General features: G+C 44.5%; 1 protein-coding gene across 1 annotated transcript in view; it reads right to left on the bottom strand.

The window, feature by feature from the left end:
- Positions 1-20355, bottom strand: part of LOC114063687 (multiple epidermal growth factor-like domains protein 6) — a 192362-nt gene that overhangs the window by 7304 nt on the left and 164703 nt on the right. The window contains exons 24-36 of the mRNA XM_027896137.1: positions 20047-20175; positions 14966-15094; positions 13543-13671; positions 12940-13065; positions 11959-12087; positions 11627-11755; positions 10413-10544; positions 5452-5580; positions 4467-4592; positions 3826-3954; positions 1498-1629; positions 1080-1208; positions 283-408 (exon numbers count right to left, since the gene is read on the bottom strand). Coding sequence (XP_027751938.1) covers positions 283-408; positions 1080-1208; positions 1498-1629; positions 3826-3954; positions 4467-4592; positions 5452-5580; positions 10413-10544; positions 11627-11755; positions 11959-12087; positions 12940-13065; positions 13543-13671; positions 14966-15094; positions 20047-20175 — 1674 coding nt within the window. The remainder of the gene's footprint in view (positions 1-282; positions 409-1079; positions 1209-1497; positions 1630-3825; positions 3955-4466; positions 4593-5451; positions 5581-10412; positions 10545-11626; positions 11756-11958; positions 12088-12939; positions 13066-13542; positions 13672-14965; positions 15095-20046; positions 20176-20355) is intronic.

The raw sequence follows: 20355 nt of genomic DNA, 5'->3' as shown, positions 1-20355 counted from the left end.
TTCTTGGTCCATTTTTCCCCAGCCCAAAAGTCCGAAGCTCCAGGTAAGTGACATTTTACAGCTGACCCATAAACATTTTTCCTATCAGCGTATCAATTTAAATATTGATTAAATCACTAGGTACAGCCCTGCTGATAAAGGTGTTGATAACCCGTAAGAGCAATTTGCTACAAACAATGTGGTCTTGAACACCAGCAAATGTCCTTTTGCAGTTATTCTTAAACCAGTAGGTCACAGTGGTTTAACTGTTCACAGTCCAGCCCTTCAAAACACTGCTCTTACCAATGTCACATTTGTCTCCAGTCTTCCCAGGGGGGCAAAGGCACTTCCCAGTCTCTGGATCACAAGGAGCATCTCCGCAGTCACATCGATGCTGGCACCTCTCACCAAACCAACCCCTGTCACAGGCTGACACCAAGAGAAGGTTTTAGATGCACATTTGAATGGCAAGATGTATGTTAAAGCCAGAGGGGTTTTCCCAGGATGTCTCACAGGAAAGCTCATAAACTCTCTGCTGAAGCCAGTGTAAATGCCAGGTTTAATGAAGAATTGAAGGCAGTGGAATTGCATAATATTTGTATGAGCTCTCCTTACGTTGGGTTTGTCTAACCTAACCTATCAAAGGTATCTGTAAATCTGTCCCAGAAATGTAACTGGCACTTATTTTCATTTTTAATTAGGACTCTCTAGAAGACTATTCCATAACACTCAGCAGGTCTGACATGCACCTATTTAATAATCTTATTTGGAGCTTTAGAAGCAAATTTAGAATCAGTAAAAGGGACTTATTTTTAATAAATGACATGTGGAACTCATTGCTCCAAGACATCATGGAGACCAGGACTTTCACTGTATTAATCGGAACCAGATTAGTTAATTTCTAAGGGAATAAGAACACCCAGCTGTATAACAGGAAATCTTTCCCAATTTCAATGTTTCAGGATATACACAAAGAAAATATGGAAGAAGTTGCTCTTAACAAACAAATATTTGAGTAATTACATGAGGCTTTTTGAGGTCTGTTTCGGCTTTGGTTTTTTGTTCGTTTTTTTTCTCTCACATCAGAGGGGTACCAGTACCTTTTTCACAGTGGACACCGTGATACCCCAAAGGACAAATGCACTGTCCTGTCACTGCATCACAGCTCGCTCCATTTTTACAGGCACAGGTGCGAAGACAGCCCAGCCCATAAAATCCAAGGGGACACCCTGAAAAAATCAAAGCCAGGAAGGTTGATGAATAAAATCATACACCCCGTTAAAATCCTTTGTATTCTCAGCCACGTTCCCTGGGAGCCAACAAAAGTGATAGTTACCCTTAACTCTAATAATGCCACGTGATTTCAAGATTGTGCCACCCAGCACCAGAGACATGCAAGATCTGGAGGCAGCCAGGCGATCTGGGATACCCCCAAAATTTTTACTAAACCAGCAGGGTGTTTCTCAACTACTCCAAAGCCCCACCTCCCACCACAACTACCCCGAGTGCCCCACTTACTGTGCTGGCAGGAGTGCCCATAGTAGCCCTGGGGGCACTGGCAGCACCCTGTGAACCTGTCACAGGTGCCGTTGTGCTGGCACGAGCAGTCCAAGGTGCAGCCAGAGCCGTACTTCCCCGGAAGACATTCTGCTGGCAGGACACGGACAGAAAAGCAGACAAACAGACAAAAAAACAATCACTGACCTCACCCCAAAAATGTATTGCTGAGAGGTGATGCCCAGAGGATAACTTGCAGACTCAAGAATTTATGTTATGAAGGCACAGAACTTCTGCCCAACTGTGATGCCTTTACATACTTTGATTAAAAATCATTTATATTATAGAAATGTTTGAACGATAATTTCCTCGTACTTTTAATAGTCTGCCTCTTTTAGTTTGTCTCTTCACATACCAGATGTTGAACCCACACCAAGGGCTGTAAAGCTGTGTAGTGAATGGTATAAATGTTATCTTCTTTTTTCTTTTTTTATCTATAGCAATATTTTCTTTTAGGCACTTAGAAAGTGTGAAAGTAAACATGAAGCTTTTCCTCCTCTGTGTTATCGTTGGAGTTCACACTGTTCCAGTTTCTAATAAAACCAGGAGAATCTTTTTCACACATAGCAACAGCCTTTCCATGTATAATGAGATATCTGCTTTCACAGTACCAAACACATCTCAAATTACTGAAAGCCAAGCCGTGCAAAAGGGACTGTGCCAATATAATTAACCCCAGCATCATCTCTGAATAAGTTAACTTCCCACTGCTGTGATAATTTGAATCCGGGCAGACGAACTTAAGCGAGCGTGGCCGTCCAAGTAATCAGATTCAGAACTCCCCAAATGCCAGACAAGATCTTTCAAGAGCATCACATCTAATCACTATTAAAAGGATGCCTGATTAGCTGTCTTTGATTTCCAGTCAAAACACGCTCAAACCCACACTGCTGTGGAGATCAAGACTCGATTTTCCAATAATTTCACTCTCACTGTCAGAAGATAAACAGCGAAGCTCTTTCTAGTGATACAACACACAGTCCCTTATACAACCTGTGCATGTCTGCCCCCCACGCTCCACTCCAGAGATGTTTTTTTATCTGTAAGATACACCCACGAGCCACGACTCCATGTGGCGACACCTGCATCACCCTGCTGAGGCTTGGCGACCCCAATGCAGCCTGTGGGTGACTTACAGGGATTCACAGGGACAGACAGAGGAGCACAATTGGTCTGGGAAATGACAGGTCGGTCACTTACTGGTTAACTGCAAATTTTTTAGTGCCTGTCCAGGGTGATCGTTCACTGTCCACTGAATACTCACTGTGAGTACCTCCATGTAGCATCTTTCCTTTTCTCCCTGCTTATTCTCTGCACACACACACATGCATGAATTGGGCTTCTGGGTCTTCTCAAGTGCAAAGTGAAAGTATTATATCTCAGAATGCTGCTAAAAAGTGTCATTTCTATATAATACTTTTATATAGGGACGCTGCCCTGTAAAGTCCAGCTCTTGGTAAAGATACTTATGGAGTTTGAGGTGGACATTCTGCAGGTGTCAGGGACAGAAAGGCTGTAAATAAGTTCCTAAGAGCATGCTGGGGGGCTTGAACCATGGCAGTTATGTTCTAAGGATGACATTGTCATGAATGTGAACTCAGAACTCAAAGTTTCCTGAACACTGAAGTCTGGAAATATCTCATCTACAGAGAAACATGGGAAGGTAGAAATGGAGAATGTTTTGGGGAGACAGGTAGAAGGACAGATGGGGGAAGAGTCTACTCTGGGCTGGCAGGAGGGTTTCTGAAGTGAAAACTGAGCTTATTCTGTTAGTGTGCTTTGCTTTGTGTAAGGGAGAGCTGTCATGGAGAAGCAAAGGTGAGAGATGGCAGGACAAGCTCAACTGCTTTGGACAGAAGTTGTCAGAACATCTGTGAAGTCAATACATGGGATGTTGAACTGCAATCCAGTGTCAAATGGAAGAGAACAACACAACAAGAGAGGAGGGAGACATAGGCTTCTGCTGACTGAGGAGCAGCGCATGAAAGAAGACACAAAACAATAGTCCCATAAACAAAGGAATACAAAAGTTGGACAGCAGAAGAAATAAGAGTCCCTGCAAAGGAATTTATGAGAGTTACAAGCATAACACACAAGGAAACTGTCTCTGAGAAAAGACCTGAAGCTCTATCTAGGGGTAGTTCTGCACGAGAGAAGCTACAGAGGGGAATGCAGCAGTGATGCAATCTACTTTAGCAAAAACTGTCTGTCCCCTCTTCTGGCTGTCTGGGGACACTTCAAACTTCTGCTTGAATGTACAAGTCCCCTGGCATCAAAGCAGAAAATCACCTTTCTCACAGGATCTTCCTGTCCAGCCCAGCCCGCAGGTGCAGTTGCCATCCACGTGGTCACAGATGCCACCATTCTGACAGGTACATGTCAGGTGGCAGCTGGGGCCATATTGTCCCTGGGGACACACTACAGAGAATTAACAAAGTTTGTAAAGAAAAATAAATTAGCATACCAAAAAAACCCCAAAACCAAAACAAACAAAAAAAACCCCAAAAAACAAAACAAAAAAAACCCCAAAACAACAACAACAAAACAAAGGAAGAAGGTGACAGGGAATAAATACAAACACATGCTCCCCACAGAATACCCCAATAATTTGTCTCCTGAGGGTGGCAGGACACCACTCCACGACTGTTTTCAGTTTTATCCAAACACTTTGTCTTGCCATATCTCCTCAGCCCCGTGGAGATCCCAGTGCCCTGGCTCTGGGGGTGGCAGAGCGAAGCGGGGAGATGTGGGCAGGATAAGGCAGGGTGATGGAGCAGAGAGGGGCAGAGCTGAGGACACCCAACGGCGACGCTATCGAGCAAAGGCGTTGGGAAAGGCAGCTACAAACAAAGTTTGGTGCTGGGTTTTGTTTGCTGGGTGTTTTAAGTGTGTCACCACTGACGAGGTGACCTCGGGTCCCGCTTTGTTACCTTGCTGACAGCCAGGTCCCATTTGGCCGGGGGGACAGGAGCACTTGCCAGTCTGTGGGTCACACTGACCTTTACCACAGGCACAGAACTGGGCGCAGTCCTTCCCGTATCGGTTTTCGGGGCAAGCTGAAGGAAACACAGGCCTTTGTTAAACAATTTTCATCTTTAACATAGGCAGGGATCTTATAGGTAGAGTTGGCTTCATTTTTATTCCACCTAATGTGCTTCAAAGCAACACCTACGAAACCAAAACCCATCCAAAGGCATGACTGCTTCATCCTCCGAGACTTTACCTGAGGTTATAAATATAATCTGGGGTTTCACACGGAGTATTTAGAAGATTTCCTACCAAAATGTGAGTGTATAACTGAAATATCAGTTGCTCATCCTTCCAGCTAAAAAGCATCATTCCTTCTTTAATATTGATGCTGTCCTATACCAGAGGAAGAAGCTACAGGCTCCTAAACATTCAAACATTGCCTTTCTGTGAATAGGTTGAAGAGAACTCCACAGAGATCAGAGCTTTGGAAACAGCACAGAAATTCAGCCACATCATTTAGCTCTGAAACACAGAAGTAACAGTAAAGTTGCCGTGGAGTCTCTACCAGTCTTTGCCATGACAAAACTTGATCTTTTTCCCATTTATTGAAACTAATGGCACCATAGTGTGAAGCAAAATATTGAGATAATTTCTCAACCTCGAAATTTTGGACAGGGAGAAGGAACTGGAGCAACTCATGCTGAGCTGGCTCTAGAAATAAATTTGGGCAAGCAGGTTGTAATCCTGGGATGGGTGTCCTCGCTCCTACGTGCGCAGAAGAGAGGGAAAATATTTTGCAAGAGATTTTTTTACAAAGCTGGAATCCTGATTTACAATTCAAGGAAGAGGTCGCTGGGATCTGTCTGTTTTTCTACTGACAAACTCTTATGCAAATTATTCTCTGTGCTGTGTTTTGACAGAGGCAGGACATGAATGTTGGCTTACCTTTACTGCAGTCGGCTCCAATGAAACCGGGCGCGCAGTCACACGTTCCTGACACAGGGTCGCAGTGGCCTCCATTCATGCATTTACAGGAATTTTGGCAGTTTGATCCATAAGTACCTTTTGGACACCCTGTTTTAAAACAAAAAACCAAAACCTAGCAGTTAGGCTACGTTACTACTGGGCCTGTTGCTTTTCAAGCCATGAAAACTATTTGCTTTCAACCGAAATTAGATTTTTGTTTTCTAACTCAAGTCACTTCTAGAGGACCAGGAGCAGGCATTGGTGAGCAGATGCCTGCCTTGGGCAGCATGGTCCTTGAGGCAGCACTGACTTTTAGAATGTCAAACGCCTGGAGAGCTGGACCAAGTGCTGCCTGGTCCGACTGCTCCTGGCTCTGTGCTCCTTCCATTCCTCATAGGAGAACTGTAGAAGGACAAGCAAGCCCAGTTCTGGAGAGGTTTTCCTCTTGGGATTTCTGTTCCAAATAAACCTGTTCCCTCTTTCCCTCCTACAGAGAAGGAAAGATGGGGCCCTGCTTCCTCTTCCTTTGAGCAGCAGCAGCCTGGTTTGCCTGAGATGGTGAGAAGCCGTGAGCCATCTCCGTGTCTTTTAGAAGCCATTTTATGGATGCTGGGGCAGGTCATGTCTTTTAAAACTGTGGAAGTTGGAGAAAGTTTGTTCCCTCTATTATCTACTGATTCCCTGCAAAATGGAGCTGGCATTGTAAGTGGTTGCCCAGAGAAGTTGGGGATTCTCCATCCCTGGAAGCGTTCAAGCACAGGTTGGATGGGGCTCTAAGCAACCTGCTGTAGGTGGAACCTGTTCATGGAATTTCAGAAGAGACCTTCTCAGGAGACAAACACAGGAGAAAGATGGTTTAAATGCAAAGTCAGAAAATTCCCTGAGGAAAAAACCAAAGCAGCTGTATTTCATAAAAACAATTGGACCTGGATGGATTGTTGAACCAGCGTTATGTGGCAACAAGCTCTCCATGAAGAGGTTTTCCAAGGGGTAGTGACTATTTCTGGTTTCTTTCTGGACAGCTAACATTGAAGGAGCAGTGAACAAAAGATTGGGGAGATGTGAATGCATCTGCCATGCTTAGCTTATGTCTTCAAGATACAGATAGAGCAATGAAGGTTGGAACTGAGAGACAGTGCTGGGCAGAGCTGCTGAGCACATGCCTCTGTCTGTCACCACTGAACCTCCAGCATGCCACCAGTGAATTCCAGAGACGCAGGTTATTCTCCTAATTCTCCAGGGTGCTGGAAGAGGGAGTACCTGGTACTTTAAGAGCAGCATGATCATCATCAAACAGTTCCACTAGTGCTGCTGCCTCTAAATGTCGTTTCTTTTCTTGCTCCTTCCTTCTCTTCCCCGGCAAAAGGAAAGTCTATGGCTACTTTGGAAATCTGGTTGAATGTATATTCACACACGTTTCCAAGCAACAGATCCCTTGCAATCTGTGCATAAATAGCTTAATGTATTTTCTCTTTCCTGAAGGCACAAAAACATGGCCTGACTGGCTGGAGAAATTTCTGGATTTTCTGAACTATTCAATAGCAAGGGAGAGCTTACGGGGAAGCTTTGAAGGGGTGCCTCTTAAAACTGAACATTGGCTTCTGCTCAAACCAGGATAGCAGATCATCAGGACTAAACAGATATACACTTTTACAACATACAGATACTCTCCCCAGCCCTTCTCAACCATGAACTCTTCTCAGTGAATACTCTGTCATCAGTGTTTCCATCTGTCAGCACACAAATTCATGTGCAAACCCTGGCATCGAGGGGTAAGCCCTGCAACATCTAATTCATTCCCACAAAACATGAAGTTAAGAGTACACCCAGATTCAATGATTTAATTGGACTCTACTCTTCTCCTTTTCTGTTTCCTTTTGGTCATCATTTGGCTTTTCTCTTTTTCTTTAATTTTGTTTCCCACACTCCCAAACATGTTGCTTCTCCTTGGCAAAGCTTCTAGAGTTGTTCCTCAGCTCCAGACCAGTGATAGATGCTCCATCACCGAAAGGAAAGCAGTAATTCCTCCCCCTCCCCCTATCAACCCTTACCAATTTATTTACTCTTGCAGCATCATCTGTATTTCAGTTCAAGAAGGGGCAGCACAAGCAGGTCAAGCTCAGCCACTGCAACGTGCACATATTTATTAACAAGGCCACCTCATCTGTTACTACTTTGCAGAATTATTTCAGTGCAGACAGCAGGGGCAATTTCCACTGTGTTCTACCATTTCAGTAGGTTCTGCCTTTCTAAAGAGGGTTATTCTCTCACTGCCACGTGTCTTTACTTCTTTATCTCATAGAGATGTTTTCAAATTTAACAGTTTCCTGTGCTTCTGACTCATGTTTTTCTGCTAACAAAAGAGTGGCAGCCAGATTTCCACCTCGCTTCCCAATTTTTTTCCTTCTGGTTTCAGCCAGTTTGCCATGACCAAGAGCTCCCAAATCTTTTCATACCAGTTGCAGACTCTGAGGCTTTTCTGACCAGTGTTTTTAACTGCATTGTCAAACAATCCCTTCTGACACATCCTGTTACCTACAGCCTGGAGGTGAAGCTGGTGAGATCTTTCTGGCTCTGGGTGTCTCCAGCCCAGTCAACGTCACCACTTACTGCTTTTTACTCATTTCACCCAAGTAGATATTCCCATTCACCAAGTTATGGACAAGTGATGGGAACCTTATTGCTAATTTGTCTGCTTCCTCTGAATCCTGCCAAGAGACTGTTTCAGCTCTTCACTCCAAAATTCGAGAACATGAAAGCCTCGTTGCTCTTGGCTCCTGGAAATTTGACTTTCCCAGCCAACTACACCTTTTATAGATACTTTCTTCAACCTTTTTTTCAAAGTACTATAAATATAGCAACAGTTGCCAGAAACTGTTTCCAGCAGCATCCAACCACATGTTGACTGGACTGAAGCCCATTTCACTTGTTTGGGAGCGGCTCCCTGTACTGGTTTTAATATTCTATTGAAAGCTTCTTCATCCTGGAGCAGCCCCAGTTCTCCCTGTAGTGAGGACAGCGGGAACATCGAGTATTCCCACCAAAGTCACGCTAGCTATCCTTGGTTTTCAGTCAGTCGCTTTAGAATCAGGCCCACAATCTCTCCCTGCACTGACCACAACCTAAAAATAACTCACAATTAACTGTTTTCCTTCCATTTTCGTGTCTGTCTATGCAATGCTCAGAGGTGTACAGGGGAGAATAGGAAGTTCTCTCTTTATGAACCTCCACCATTCCATTATTTCTCCAGTAAACGTTTAACAAGCCTGTATTTAAGTGAGAATTTGCTGTGCAAGGCACTGTGGAATTTTGGAATCTCAGAGAGCGCAACACCACGAAGTCTCTTGTCTCATACTCAGTAGGTTTAATCCCAGCTACATAGAAATCCAAGGCAAAATTCCCTCTGAATGCAGCAAAACGCGGATTTCATTTTGCAATGAATCTTTTTATATCTTTTATATCAGAACTTCAGTGTCATTGTTAATGTTTTTAATTTTAAAATTCTGAAATGAAATCTTAAGGACTAAAGCAAGTTCGAAGACATTTACCATAATTTATAACTTAGATTTAGTGCTACACAAACAGAGAGTCCTGAGGGATTGCTACATAAAAGTAATAGGCAGACCATGATTAAATCTTTTAAAACAATACTGTTAAATAGTTGATCTCCACTACTGCTCTACTATAACATTTATTCTAATCTAATGTATAATGGATCCAGATGGCTCCAGCCTCAGCGCTGAAGGCCAGACTTCGATCTCACTTACAGCAAAAACTGATGTACAAAGGGAGATTGAATCAATCCTTTCTATTTTATTAATAATTTATATTTGAAAGAATAGCTTGCGATGACATGATGGTACTACAAAAGCCAATGTCTAAAATGAACTTCTTTCCTACTTCTAAGTTTAACCCTTACTAGAGCTGCACATGTTACAGCTGGCTTTTGTATACAAACTGTCACCCAAAAAAGACAATTAAACCAGGGCCACGCCAGATTCCTAAGAAAAGGAAAATCAGAGCTTGCCAAAGAGAGAAAGGCTGAGCTCGAAAGACAACAGTTTTTTTTTCCCCCCTCTTTTTTTTTTTCCTCTCAAAATGAGACTATTACAAGCCATGGAGTAAAAACAAAATTAAAGTTGTAAATAAAAAGGTAATTAACTGTCTCCTTTATTGGCTACTTTGGTATGTGTTTCTCATCAGCCGCCACATTCCACCAGAAACAACTTTACAGATGTCCTAAAATATCAGCATGAGTTATGTGGATCTGGGAATATTTTTTATGATGGAGCGTTGGGCCAGTTGGCATTTTGTCCTCTACACTAGTCACCATTTTTCAATCCAGAGTAACAGTTGGTTTAATTTGATTGTTCCTCAGAAGGCCCTGCAACTGAAGGGACTTTATGAATCACTCAGATTTATTGCCAATTGCAGCTTGTTGTTTTCTCATAACCATTTGTCCTTACTTGAGCACGCAGAGATTTCGGGAAGTGTTTTGGACTTGGCATTTGGAAATGAAAGAGCTACTCAGTATCCAGGTGTAGCTAAAGGTGGGAGTGTCTAAATGCAGAGAATATATTTATATTCTTTAGTGTGGCATGAAACTGGAAAGAATTTACCTAATATATCTGGGAGTTTAAAATGTTAATTTAAATATTGAATTAATTTCATTTTTCAATTAAAATTTTTAAAATACATATTTCAAAATTAATCCCTTGCAATAATACAGACACTTTTACTATTGTAAATTAATATGCTTACTTCTTATACTCTAACTCCTTACATTAAAATTTACTTTTATATACAGATATACATAAACCCCTCTATTTCTCTCAGTCAGCGCTGAAGGTACTGAACAGGGGAACTCAAAAGCACCAGCACATGCTCCCTACATGACTCAGTCCTCTCTCCAAAAGGCAGCAGCCCCCAAAGATACTCACGGAGGTGGCAGTGGGCCCCGTGGTACCCCGGGGTGCAGGAGCATTCTCCAGTCACAGGGTGACATTCCTGGTTCTCGGCAGAGCACTCACACACTCCGTCACAGTTCCTCCCATACGTGCCCGGTGGACAAGCTTTGGGAAGAAGAAACGTAAACCAGTAAATTAAATTTGTCTTGGTAAATATAGCACTCAAACAAAGAGCGAGCTCAAATTTATTAAATAAAATCCCTGCCTATGGAACGACGCTCTCCTCCGGGACTTTGGATTTATTACATTTACTTGGGGGTTACTTGACTGCTTGATTTTGTTTTGTTCAGTCAATTTGTGCCCAACTGTCAAGGGCCAGATACAATTTTCTTGTCACCAGAAAAAAAATCATAGGGAAATGTCAGGCAAAATTGACTAAAATAACAGTATAATTCCCAAGGGACAAGGCCATGTGGATAAAGACATTCTACCTTTTGCGGAGAGTTTAAACTTGCAAAGCGGCTGCGGCATCAACATCTCCAGAGGTTTCGTTCTGCCTGTTGACAGCCACATTGCCTACAGGTTTGGACCTTCCACATGTAATTCTTAGCTCTGACTTCCATTAAGTTGCCCTGGCTATGGGTCAGGATTTAGAGTCCTTTAGGGGAGGATACAGGATACTGATGTCAATTCTTTCAATTCTTATTTATTGCTGTTTTTCCTTTTGCTGAAGCAGGGCTTGGGCAAAGCTTTGTAAGAAGGAACAAAGTCAGGGTGCTGCAGCTGGGGTCAGAGCAGGAGCCTGCTTCCAAAGACAGCTCTGGAGGAAAAACTCCATGCTGAAGAAAAACCAGATAACGCCCTTTCCATGAGCTCTGAGAGCAGGAACAGACGGTCTCTCATGGGGACAACAGAAACCTGAGCTGCTGCTTTACTGACAGCACAGCTATGGCTGCAGGCAGGAGCTGGGCTCCACCAGCACCTCCTCAGCCTATTTGGGTCGAGTTTAGTCCTCACCTGCTCCAAGAGCTGCAAACCCAGAGAGGGCAAACCCCATCAGCCAAAATTGTGCCTGGCACAGAGCTCAGAGCCAGGTGAGGGACAAGCAGCCCTTGGCCATCCTCCCTGCCATCAGGCTGTTGTCTCCTCCCTCTTCAGGCATTATATCATCAGGGCTGCACCGAAGAAATTAATTTCTTAATCAATTTCCCCGGGAAGCCTTTGCATTTTTACAAGAACCAACTTACTTTTCTCGCAGCCGTGGCCGGTGAATCCAGGGGGACAACCGCAGGCGCCCGTCAGGTGGTGGCAGGGACTGCCAGGGGGACAGCGGCACCGCTGGGCACAGCCCGTGCCAAACCGGCCGGGCAAACACGCTGCAAAGGGTGACACCAACCCTCCTCAGGGCACAGGGCAGCACGGGACAAAGCCACCCCGCTCGAGTGGACCCGCTGCCCCCGCCCACGTGAGCGCCTCCAGACCGACCCCGTGGAACAAGGTGGGAGGGAAAATACCCCTCCACCAGCCCTGGATTTGGGAGGAACATGCGCACCAACCTGAACTGCCTTCCTTCACTCACGTTTGTCGCAGTGCCTCCCTCGCCATCCCTTCTGGCAGTGACACGCTCCGGTTTGGTGGTGGCAGGACAAGCCGTGCACGCAGTCACACCGCTCCTCGCACCGCTTCCCGAAAAACCCCGGGGGGCAGGCTGGGGGGGAGGAGAGAGAGCACCAGCTCTACCTGCTGCATGGACAGCACCCACCACTGGTAGTAATCAGCCAATATCATCCTTGCCCGTGGTGATGTATATTTAGCAGAGGGCATGGCCGGAAAATATCAGTGAAAGAGAAGATATTAAAAAATTTCAAAAGCATTTAGTGCTGGCTGTTAGTGAGTCCACACGGGAAAGCTTACAAAACCTTAGTCATAGTCTGGAGTATTAATCCAGGTACAGAGATGGTGATGCCATTTGATTTGTCACAACTGTGCACAAAGAAAGCTGAAGAGAGAAAACATGCTCTGTCCACATACTGCTTCCACCTCCCAGTGCAAAGAATCAAAGAGAAGGTGAGGCCTGCAGAAAGGAAAGGTGGCAACTGCCAAGGCTTTAAAGGCCATGCTGTTGGCCAGGGCTTTGAGAGTCCTCAGCACTAGAGATGTCAGAAAACTGCTCATGTCTTGCAAAAACCACAGCACCTCAGTGACCAAGCTGGAAGCACATTTCAAGTCACCTGGTATCTACTGCACATCAGATTTCATCCCTCTTTCAGGGATTCAGGTGGCTCTAAACATGCCAAAGGGCTTTGTCAAATCTGGATCTGGATCTTTGTCAAATGCAAGATCTGTAAACCTGAACCATCACGATCTATTTTGCTGAGCTCCCCTCCACGACCCACAGAGACTCAGCAGTAGGTGGTTGATCTGGTAAATTGTCCTCACATTTTTTAACTTCCTTCTATGTGTTCTTCCTTATATCTAAAGCAGAGAAAGGAACTTCATACTGTGGAGGCAGAAATGGTTGCTTTTTAAAATCAAGCATCTGTAGAAGGAGTTCCCTTACCAACATCGCAGTGGTCCCCAGTCCAGCCGGCACGACAGATGCATTTCCCCAAGGGCTGGTCACACACCCCGTGGTGGCAGCTGCAGTTCTGCTCACAGCCCTCTCCATGTTGCCCATCCCCACACTCTGAAATGAGATGGGGGAGATTGACAGAGGGCCAGGCTAGGGGAGCTCCAGGAGGAACAAACTTATGCCTCTGCAAGACAGTGAGCCACCTAAACTGGTCTTAAAAGCCTTCAGTGACAGAGATTTTGAAGTCTCCCTTAAAAAAATTCCTTAGAAATAAGTAATTTTCCTCTTGGAGGATTTAATACTTTTTTCTCCTCAAATGAAGGTCATTACCTATTTTCCCTGTCCGTTTTTCTCGTCTATTGAACAAGTTTCTAGCACCACTGTACATTCAAGTGCCAAAATCATGTCTCCCTTCAGTCTTCTCATCTCTGACTAAATAACCCCAATTTTTTCAGCCTCTCCATACCTAGTGCTCTCCATCCCTCTGCCTCCTCTTTTTTTTTTCCCATGTTGTCTCAAAACAGAATCCACCACAACTGAATTTCCCAGCAGAGCAACGGAGGCGCTGGAGGGATGGGAGATGAGACTCACCCAGCTCACAGGCTGTCCCTGTCCAGCCCTGGGGACACTGGCACTCTCCTGTCACCCTGTCACACGTGGCCTGGCCGTGGCAGACGCAGCGCTGGAGGCAGCTGGCCCCGTACCATCCGGGAGGGCAGGCTGGGAAGGGGAGGCAGCACAAAACCCTCCGTTAGGAAGTGCAGGAGAAGGATGCAGGTTAAACACCACCCTTTCCCAGCTCACACCCCTTCTCGCCCTGGAAGATGCTGTGGGAGGTACAACCAAGTAGAAAGGGAGACATGGTCGATAAGGAATTGCTCAGCGTAAAACTGGTCTGGGAATAACAGAGTGGATGAAGTGAATTAGCTGTGACCCACCAAATGACCTTGAGATTTCCTGTTTGTACCAACAAAAAACACCCCCTGATTCCCACCAGCTTTCTCAACACCAAGGAGGGAAGTTATTGATTCCCCTCTTTTCAGAATGTCTTCGTACATTTCTCTTAAAATCACATCTCCTTTCTCTAATTAATTCTGCTCCCCACAGCTGGCTGACAATATTTCACAGTTTAACTGATTTTAATTTAGCAAGTTTGTATTAATTCCCATCACAACCAGATGGACAGACTCTACTTTTTTTTGGTACAAAAAATCCCAAACCTCTGTCACGTGCCAGAGTGACACCTCTCTAGGATGGCAATAGGAGTGAGTTCTCACTCAGCAAAAGCATTGCCTTTCCCCGACAGTCCTTTGCTGAAGGCCACTGAGTGAAGGTGCTGACACCAAACCACAGCTCACCCAGCAGCATCCACAGCAGCATTCCCAGCTCCATGGCACTGCTGACAGTACAGGGAAGGCACAGAACAAGGAGCCTTCTGCAGCGGGGATGGACAGACTTTGCAGCGGGTGAGATGCAGAGGATGAGGTCACACAAGCTGCAGTGCAGCCTTTCTTTGCCAACCTCTTTTCTTGAGGCTCTGTGGAGCTGGGCTTGTGTTTGAGTCCCATGTATGGGTCCACTTGCCCAGGCTCAATGCCTTTCACATGTCCTGGATTTAGCCCACGTCTGGAACAGTGCACAGTAACGATGAGGATCAGTTGGGCAAATGGGATGGTAAATCAGCCACAGAAAAGAAACAGAGCTTCACTTCAGTGTCATAACTCGGAGTTTTATGGAGACCTTTTCTCCCTTCATCAGCCCTCCAAATCATCTCTCTTTCCAGTTTATGGCTGTTTCAGCCCCCTCTGCCCCGTGCACACACTGAGCTCCTACACCACTGCAATGGTGCCGTGGATCTATTTAATGGATCCATCACGTCATTGCGGATGCAGAACCAGTGACGACACAGGGCAATGAGCTGATAGTTAAAATGCCAATGAGCTTCCCCCAAGCAGGTGTTTTATTTCTTTCCCTCCTAAAATCTGTCTTCAGGGGGTTGAATTTCCAACTGTACCTTCTTGGCAGGTGGCTCCTTTCCAGCCCGGGCTGCAAAGGCATGTCCCGGTGACGTGATGACAGAGCGCTCCGTTGTGACAGTGACAAGTGTTGTTGCAGCCTGGCCCGTAGCTGTTCCCCTGGCAGGCTGCAATGAGAGAATTCCACAAAACCCTGTCAGGAAGCACCAAAGGAGGCACTGCACAGAGCAAACCTGAGATACAATCCAGCCCCAGGGAAATCAGATTGGAATTGTCTTCTGATGACACACTTTTCTCATCACGAGGGTGCCTAAGACCATATATAATCATAAAATCATTGAGAATGGAAAAGAATTGCAAGATCAAGTCCAGCCTTTGGCCTAATACCACCATGCTCATTAAACCAAATCACAGAATGCCACATCTACTCATTTTTTTGAACACTTCAAGGGATGGTGACTCCACCATTCCCAGAAAAATATATATATACATATATATAAAACCATTTATTAACCTGACACTAGATAAAGCAAGGTTTGAAAAGACCTTTAAGATCATTAAGTCCAAATGTTAACTCAGCACTGCCAAGTCCACCACAGCGTCTGCCAGCACAACTGCAAAGGGTGTTTTGAAACAATTCCGCAAATTAGGATCACATAAAATGAAATTGCTCAGCAACACTTGCAGTCTAGAGATAATGTATCTTATGAGAGCCTAGCACAATAATGTGGCATAAAAATATGTATCATGGCACATTCTGAAGAGGTTTTTATGGAAGGGCTGGACGGCTGGGGTGATGGATCAGCTGTCAGCCCCTGCCCTGCGGAATGTCTTTGTGCTAAACTAATGGTCCAGCAGAACCACCCGCCTGACAGCCCGGGTATTTATTTGCATCCTGGTAAGAGACCTGACAACTTCATTGTTTCCAGTGTTCATTTTTCACAGCTGGATGCCTTCGCTCACCCAGGCTCTCGTTCTTTGGTCAGAGAGGGGTGATATTTTCAGTGAGTTTGGTTAAGCAGCTGGCTCCCAGGTGGGAACTTAACGCAGCCATCTCGCAAGCGCACGCTCGCCGCAGCTCTGCTTTCAGCGCTGCTGCCTGTGAAAAATGGCAGTGATAAAATTCCTGCAGTCCCCACTGCTTTGGAGATTTGGAGAGCTTTAAATGGTGGAAAACAGATGATACTGCTACTCTATTTTCTTCAGATATCACCCCAAAAAAGTACAAAGCGACTTGATGGAGCTGGATCACCCCCTTGGATGGTTTTTGTCCTGTCTTGCAGGGGTTGTCCTGCACTTGGACAAAGCTGCCAAAGTCTCTCATCCCTGCAGCACTTCTGGCATGCACTGGAGAGGCAAAAAAAGCCCAGATCCCTAATCCAGGAGAGTGTCCTGCACTTGCTGGATGTGACATCTCCCAGGCTCAGACCCAAACCTTTATACCTTCGAGGGTGTCAGTGTTGCAGGAGGACATGTGCCTGGGAACAGAAGGGAGGTGTGAAACCATCTTGGTCTCAGAGGTGAACTTGGTTGACAGCATCTGATACATTCTCAGCCCTTTTCTTCCCATCTGAAGACTTCCAGCCTCCCAGCCTCTTTCTCAGACACCATTTCTCCCAGGACTTCTTTTCAACAGTGTTCATTTTTGTCATCACTTGGACCTCATTCACATTGAAACCACAAGAAAGAGAAGGAGCTCAGTCCCATCACAGCTAAAAGTTTGCTCTGCAAATGAAGCTTGGTTGCCAAGTGAAAAGTTCAGCCCATCCTACAGAGCTCTGGCTCGATTTTGGGAGCAGAACTAAATATTTCCACAATACAGACCAGAGCATAACCAAGCCAAAGGAAAAACCAGCTCATCACCAGGTCCCCTGACTGGTTACCAGTGGTTTGTGTGAGGTTTTTGGAGTATATTTGCAGAGCTCTTGTTACACTTATTGAGAAGATAAAAGAGTGTTCCAGTGAAACTTCTGGTAAGAAAGCAAAAATTTCTAGAGAAGAAAATTTTGATTATTCTATTGGGTGAAAACAAATGCTTTTTGCTTCTTGGTGGGACAATCCTGATTATCAAAGTACTTTTCCAAATATTAAGGAAATAAATTATATACTGAAGCTATTACATGAAGTTCCAACAATTGTTTGCAGTCTTTAAAATCCCATTTTTGCATACAGAGCAAGGAATATATGAAACTGGAGATTTTCTTCCAGATTGGAAGTCGAAAGCCACCCAAAGTGCCCAGAAGCACAGGGAAATGATGGGCACTAATGTCCTACAGGGTGTCCAGAAGCTTTGTTTTTATCCAGCTCCTGTGGATCACTCACCACAAAATGAAGCACTGGCTTTAAAAGAATGGGGAATTTGCAAAATCAAGTGTTCACATGCCACGAAATGTCAAACCTCTGTTATCAGTGCCTCTGGCAGAACCAATCTTTCTGTACTTGTTTATTTTTCAGACCAATGTGGTTTCTTTTTTTTTTACCACAGAGAGCCCCTTTTTTGAAGATTCTGCTGAGCCCAAACAGCTCCAAAAAAGAGGTATTTTTAGTATTGGTAGGATTAGGGCAAAATTCAGATGTTTAATTGTGTTTGGCTTCTACATACCACATTCAGCATGAGATTCCTGGAGGTTTGGGTTGGTTTTTTTTAAGACTGCAAACTCTGAATGAGTTTGTATAGAATCACAGAATGGTTTGGGGTGGAAGGGACCATAAAGATCATCTAGTTTCCAACTCCCCTGCCATGAACAGTGATGCCACTCACTAAATCAGGTTGCTCAGGACCTCATCCAATCTGGCCTCAAACACTTCCAGGGATGGAGTATACAGAAAGGAAGGTTACACCTCTGTCCTGAAGAAATGCCAAATATCAGATCCTCACTTCTGTATCACTGAGGCATCGCAACACTCAATGAAGCAGCTTATTAAAAAAAAAAAAAAAAAAAAAAAAAAAAAAAAAAAAAAAAAAAAAAAAAAAAAAAAAAAAAAAAAAAAAAAAAAAAAAAAAAAAAAAAAAAAAAAAAAAAAAAAAAAAAAAAAAAAAAAAAAAAAAGAGCTTGCTTGGCAGATTTCATCCCAGTTTAACATAATTCATTTTCAAACAAACTGAAAACCACGGTCTGGTAATGGAAAGCATTAGGCAGCTTCAACAAAAGGCATCACTGTCTGTATTGCCCATAATTAGATAGCAGAGAATAAAATGCACTGCATGGCTGGCTTAAGATCAATTCAAATCCCATGATGCCAAAATTATTCCTCAATATCCTCCAGCACATTGCCTGCAATCTGATTACTTCCACACGAGTGCTGTCCTTCCAGCTGCCAGAGCTGGTCCCAGGAACCAGCAAGGTGAATATTAAACACCCGGTGAGGATGAGGAGTGGTGTGGGCTGCCTCCCACCCCTGGCTGCCTCACCCTGAGCAGCTCTGGATGAGGCACAGTCGTAAAATCAAAATGAAGGTTCCCCACTTAGCTAAGAGAAAAGAGGGTTGGTTTCACTCTGCACCGTTCACTGACCTCACTCTTTTACTTACAGGGACCTCGGAGGCTTTGGCATCTTCACCAGCGCAAGGAATGAATCAACCAGTACAAAGCTCCAGTGGCTCAGGCACAAGAGAATAAATAGGGTTTTTTTTCCTAATGTGAGTAGGGGAGGGGGCAGAGGAGGCCATGGACAAAGAGCTGCATTTCTTAATTGATTTTAATGAAATATGTAACAAAGCTTCCCATCCCTAATGCAAGGAAAGGAGCAGGGAAGGGGTGAGGTGACACACTGCAAAGCTGTGGCTCATCACACCTGCTCAGCAGCACCTTTTCTGCTCTGTGGGATGGCCAAACGACTCTTGTTCTGAATTTATGTTGTGGTCAGCCCATTAAACTACAGCCACAGGGCGTGTTACCACCAGCATCTTCAGGTGGTGGGTGATGGAGAGCCAAGTGTTCCTACGGGGGGCATGAGGAGGCAAAAAGGACTGCAATGGTGAGATGTTGGCAGAAATGTCTAAAACCTGGAAAGATTCAGCAGCACTGACCCACCTGTAAATCACAAGAGCAGGGGATTCTGCAGGAGAAGATGGGTTGTGTCGCATGGTGTAGGCAAATAAGGGAAAAATATTACGGAGAGCAAGTGCTGCCCTCAAACAGGGCTGCTGATAAGGTGGCATAGGGCTGGAGAATAGAATTGCTTCAATAAAAGCAACATTTCTCTCTTTTTTTTGTAAATTAAACCAATTCTCTATTGCAGAAAACCACTACCCAGGGTTTAAAGAAGTGTTCACAGTCAGAGTTGGCTCCTTGTGGAACTGCTCTGGAGCCCGGCTCTACCCCACGGTCCTGCAGACAGCAGTTGTATTTTCAAAAGGAAGTTTAGACCATGACATCATCCTAAAGTGAAACAAGGAAGCTGAGAGGCTATAACCTGAATATCTTAAAAAAGCCCACATATTTGATCTTAAAAAATCCCAAATATTTGCTAAACTTTGCAAATGGGCTCAGTGTTTCTATATGTAAAGTCATGTAGCTAATGAAAAAAATATAATTTCCCATGAAACGTAGTGAAAAATTTCTCAGAAGAGACAATGTTATATTTACATACACACAAACACCTTATTAGCTTTAAGAGTGTGGGATAATCCATACCTGTGAACATCTAGGAAGCTGACATTTGTTTTAAAACAAATAACTTTTCTAATAACTAGTTAAAAACCTATTTTGCCACCCTCAAACAACAAAACAGTCCCAGCTCTGGTTTTTCCACTTTGTGCATTTGCAATCTGTCACTTTATAATTGATAATTAGATGGGATACGCCAGAAACAGATACACAACATTTCATCTCTCCACGTCACACAAAAATAAAAAGCAGGGGGTTGTCATATGGCAGGAGACAGCTCTGCTATTTAAAACCTGATGCTTATCATGTTTGACGAGTGCCAACAGCAGCCGGAAAAAAAAAAATAAAAAAAATTCTGCTGACGGTTTCCGCAGCCACCAAAAATTGTTCCCTTTTTTGGCATCTTTGGAAAGGAATGCGACCCAGCTAAAACTCTGTGACCCCGGCAGGTCATCCTGCATTCCCAGGGCAAGCCCATGCCAGCACTGGGGGAGTTTGGGATGTACTTACGCTGCTCGCAGGTCTCTCCCAGCCAGCCCGGCAGGCAGCGGCACGTGCCCAGGACGTGGTCACAGCCAGCAGCATTCTGGCACTTGCACACCTGGTGGCAGTCAAGCCCAAAGAATCCTTCTGGACAAGCTGCAAACGCAAAACATTCATTTTTAGCCCAGTTCCTGTTCGGTTTTTCTGCGTGAACTCCAGCTCATCTTTGCGCAGACGCTTAACAACCAAAGTTGCTTCAAGGGGCTGAGCCTGCACAGTTCTGCTAAAAGCATCTTGGAAAAAACGTGACCCTTTTACATAAGCAATGGATTTCTG

The sequence above is a fragment of the Empidonax traillii genome, unplaced genomic scaffold (assembly GCF_003031625.1).
Source record: "Empidonax traillii isolate 1590-97213 ecotype Southwest subspecies unplaced genomic scaffold, ASM303162v1 scaffold482:size1200881, whole genome shotgun sequence".
NCBI classification, from domain to species: Eukaryota; Metazoa; Chordata; class Aves; order Passeriformes; family Tyrannidae; genus Empidonax; species Empidonax traillii.
This window is presented reverse-complemented; position numbering and strand designations above follow the sequence as displayed.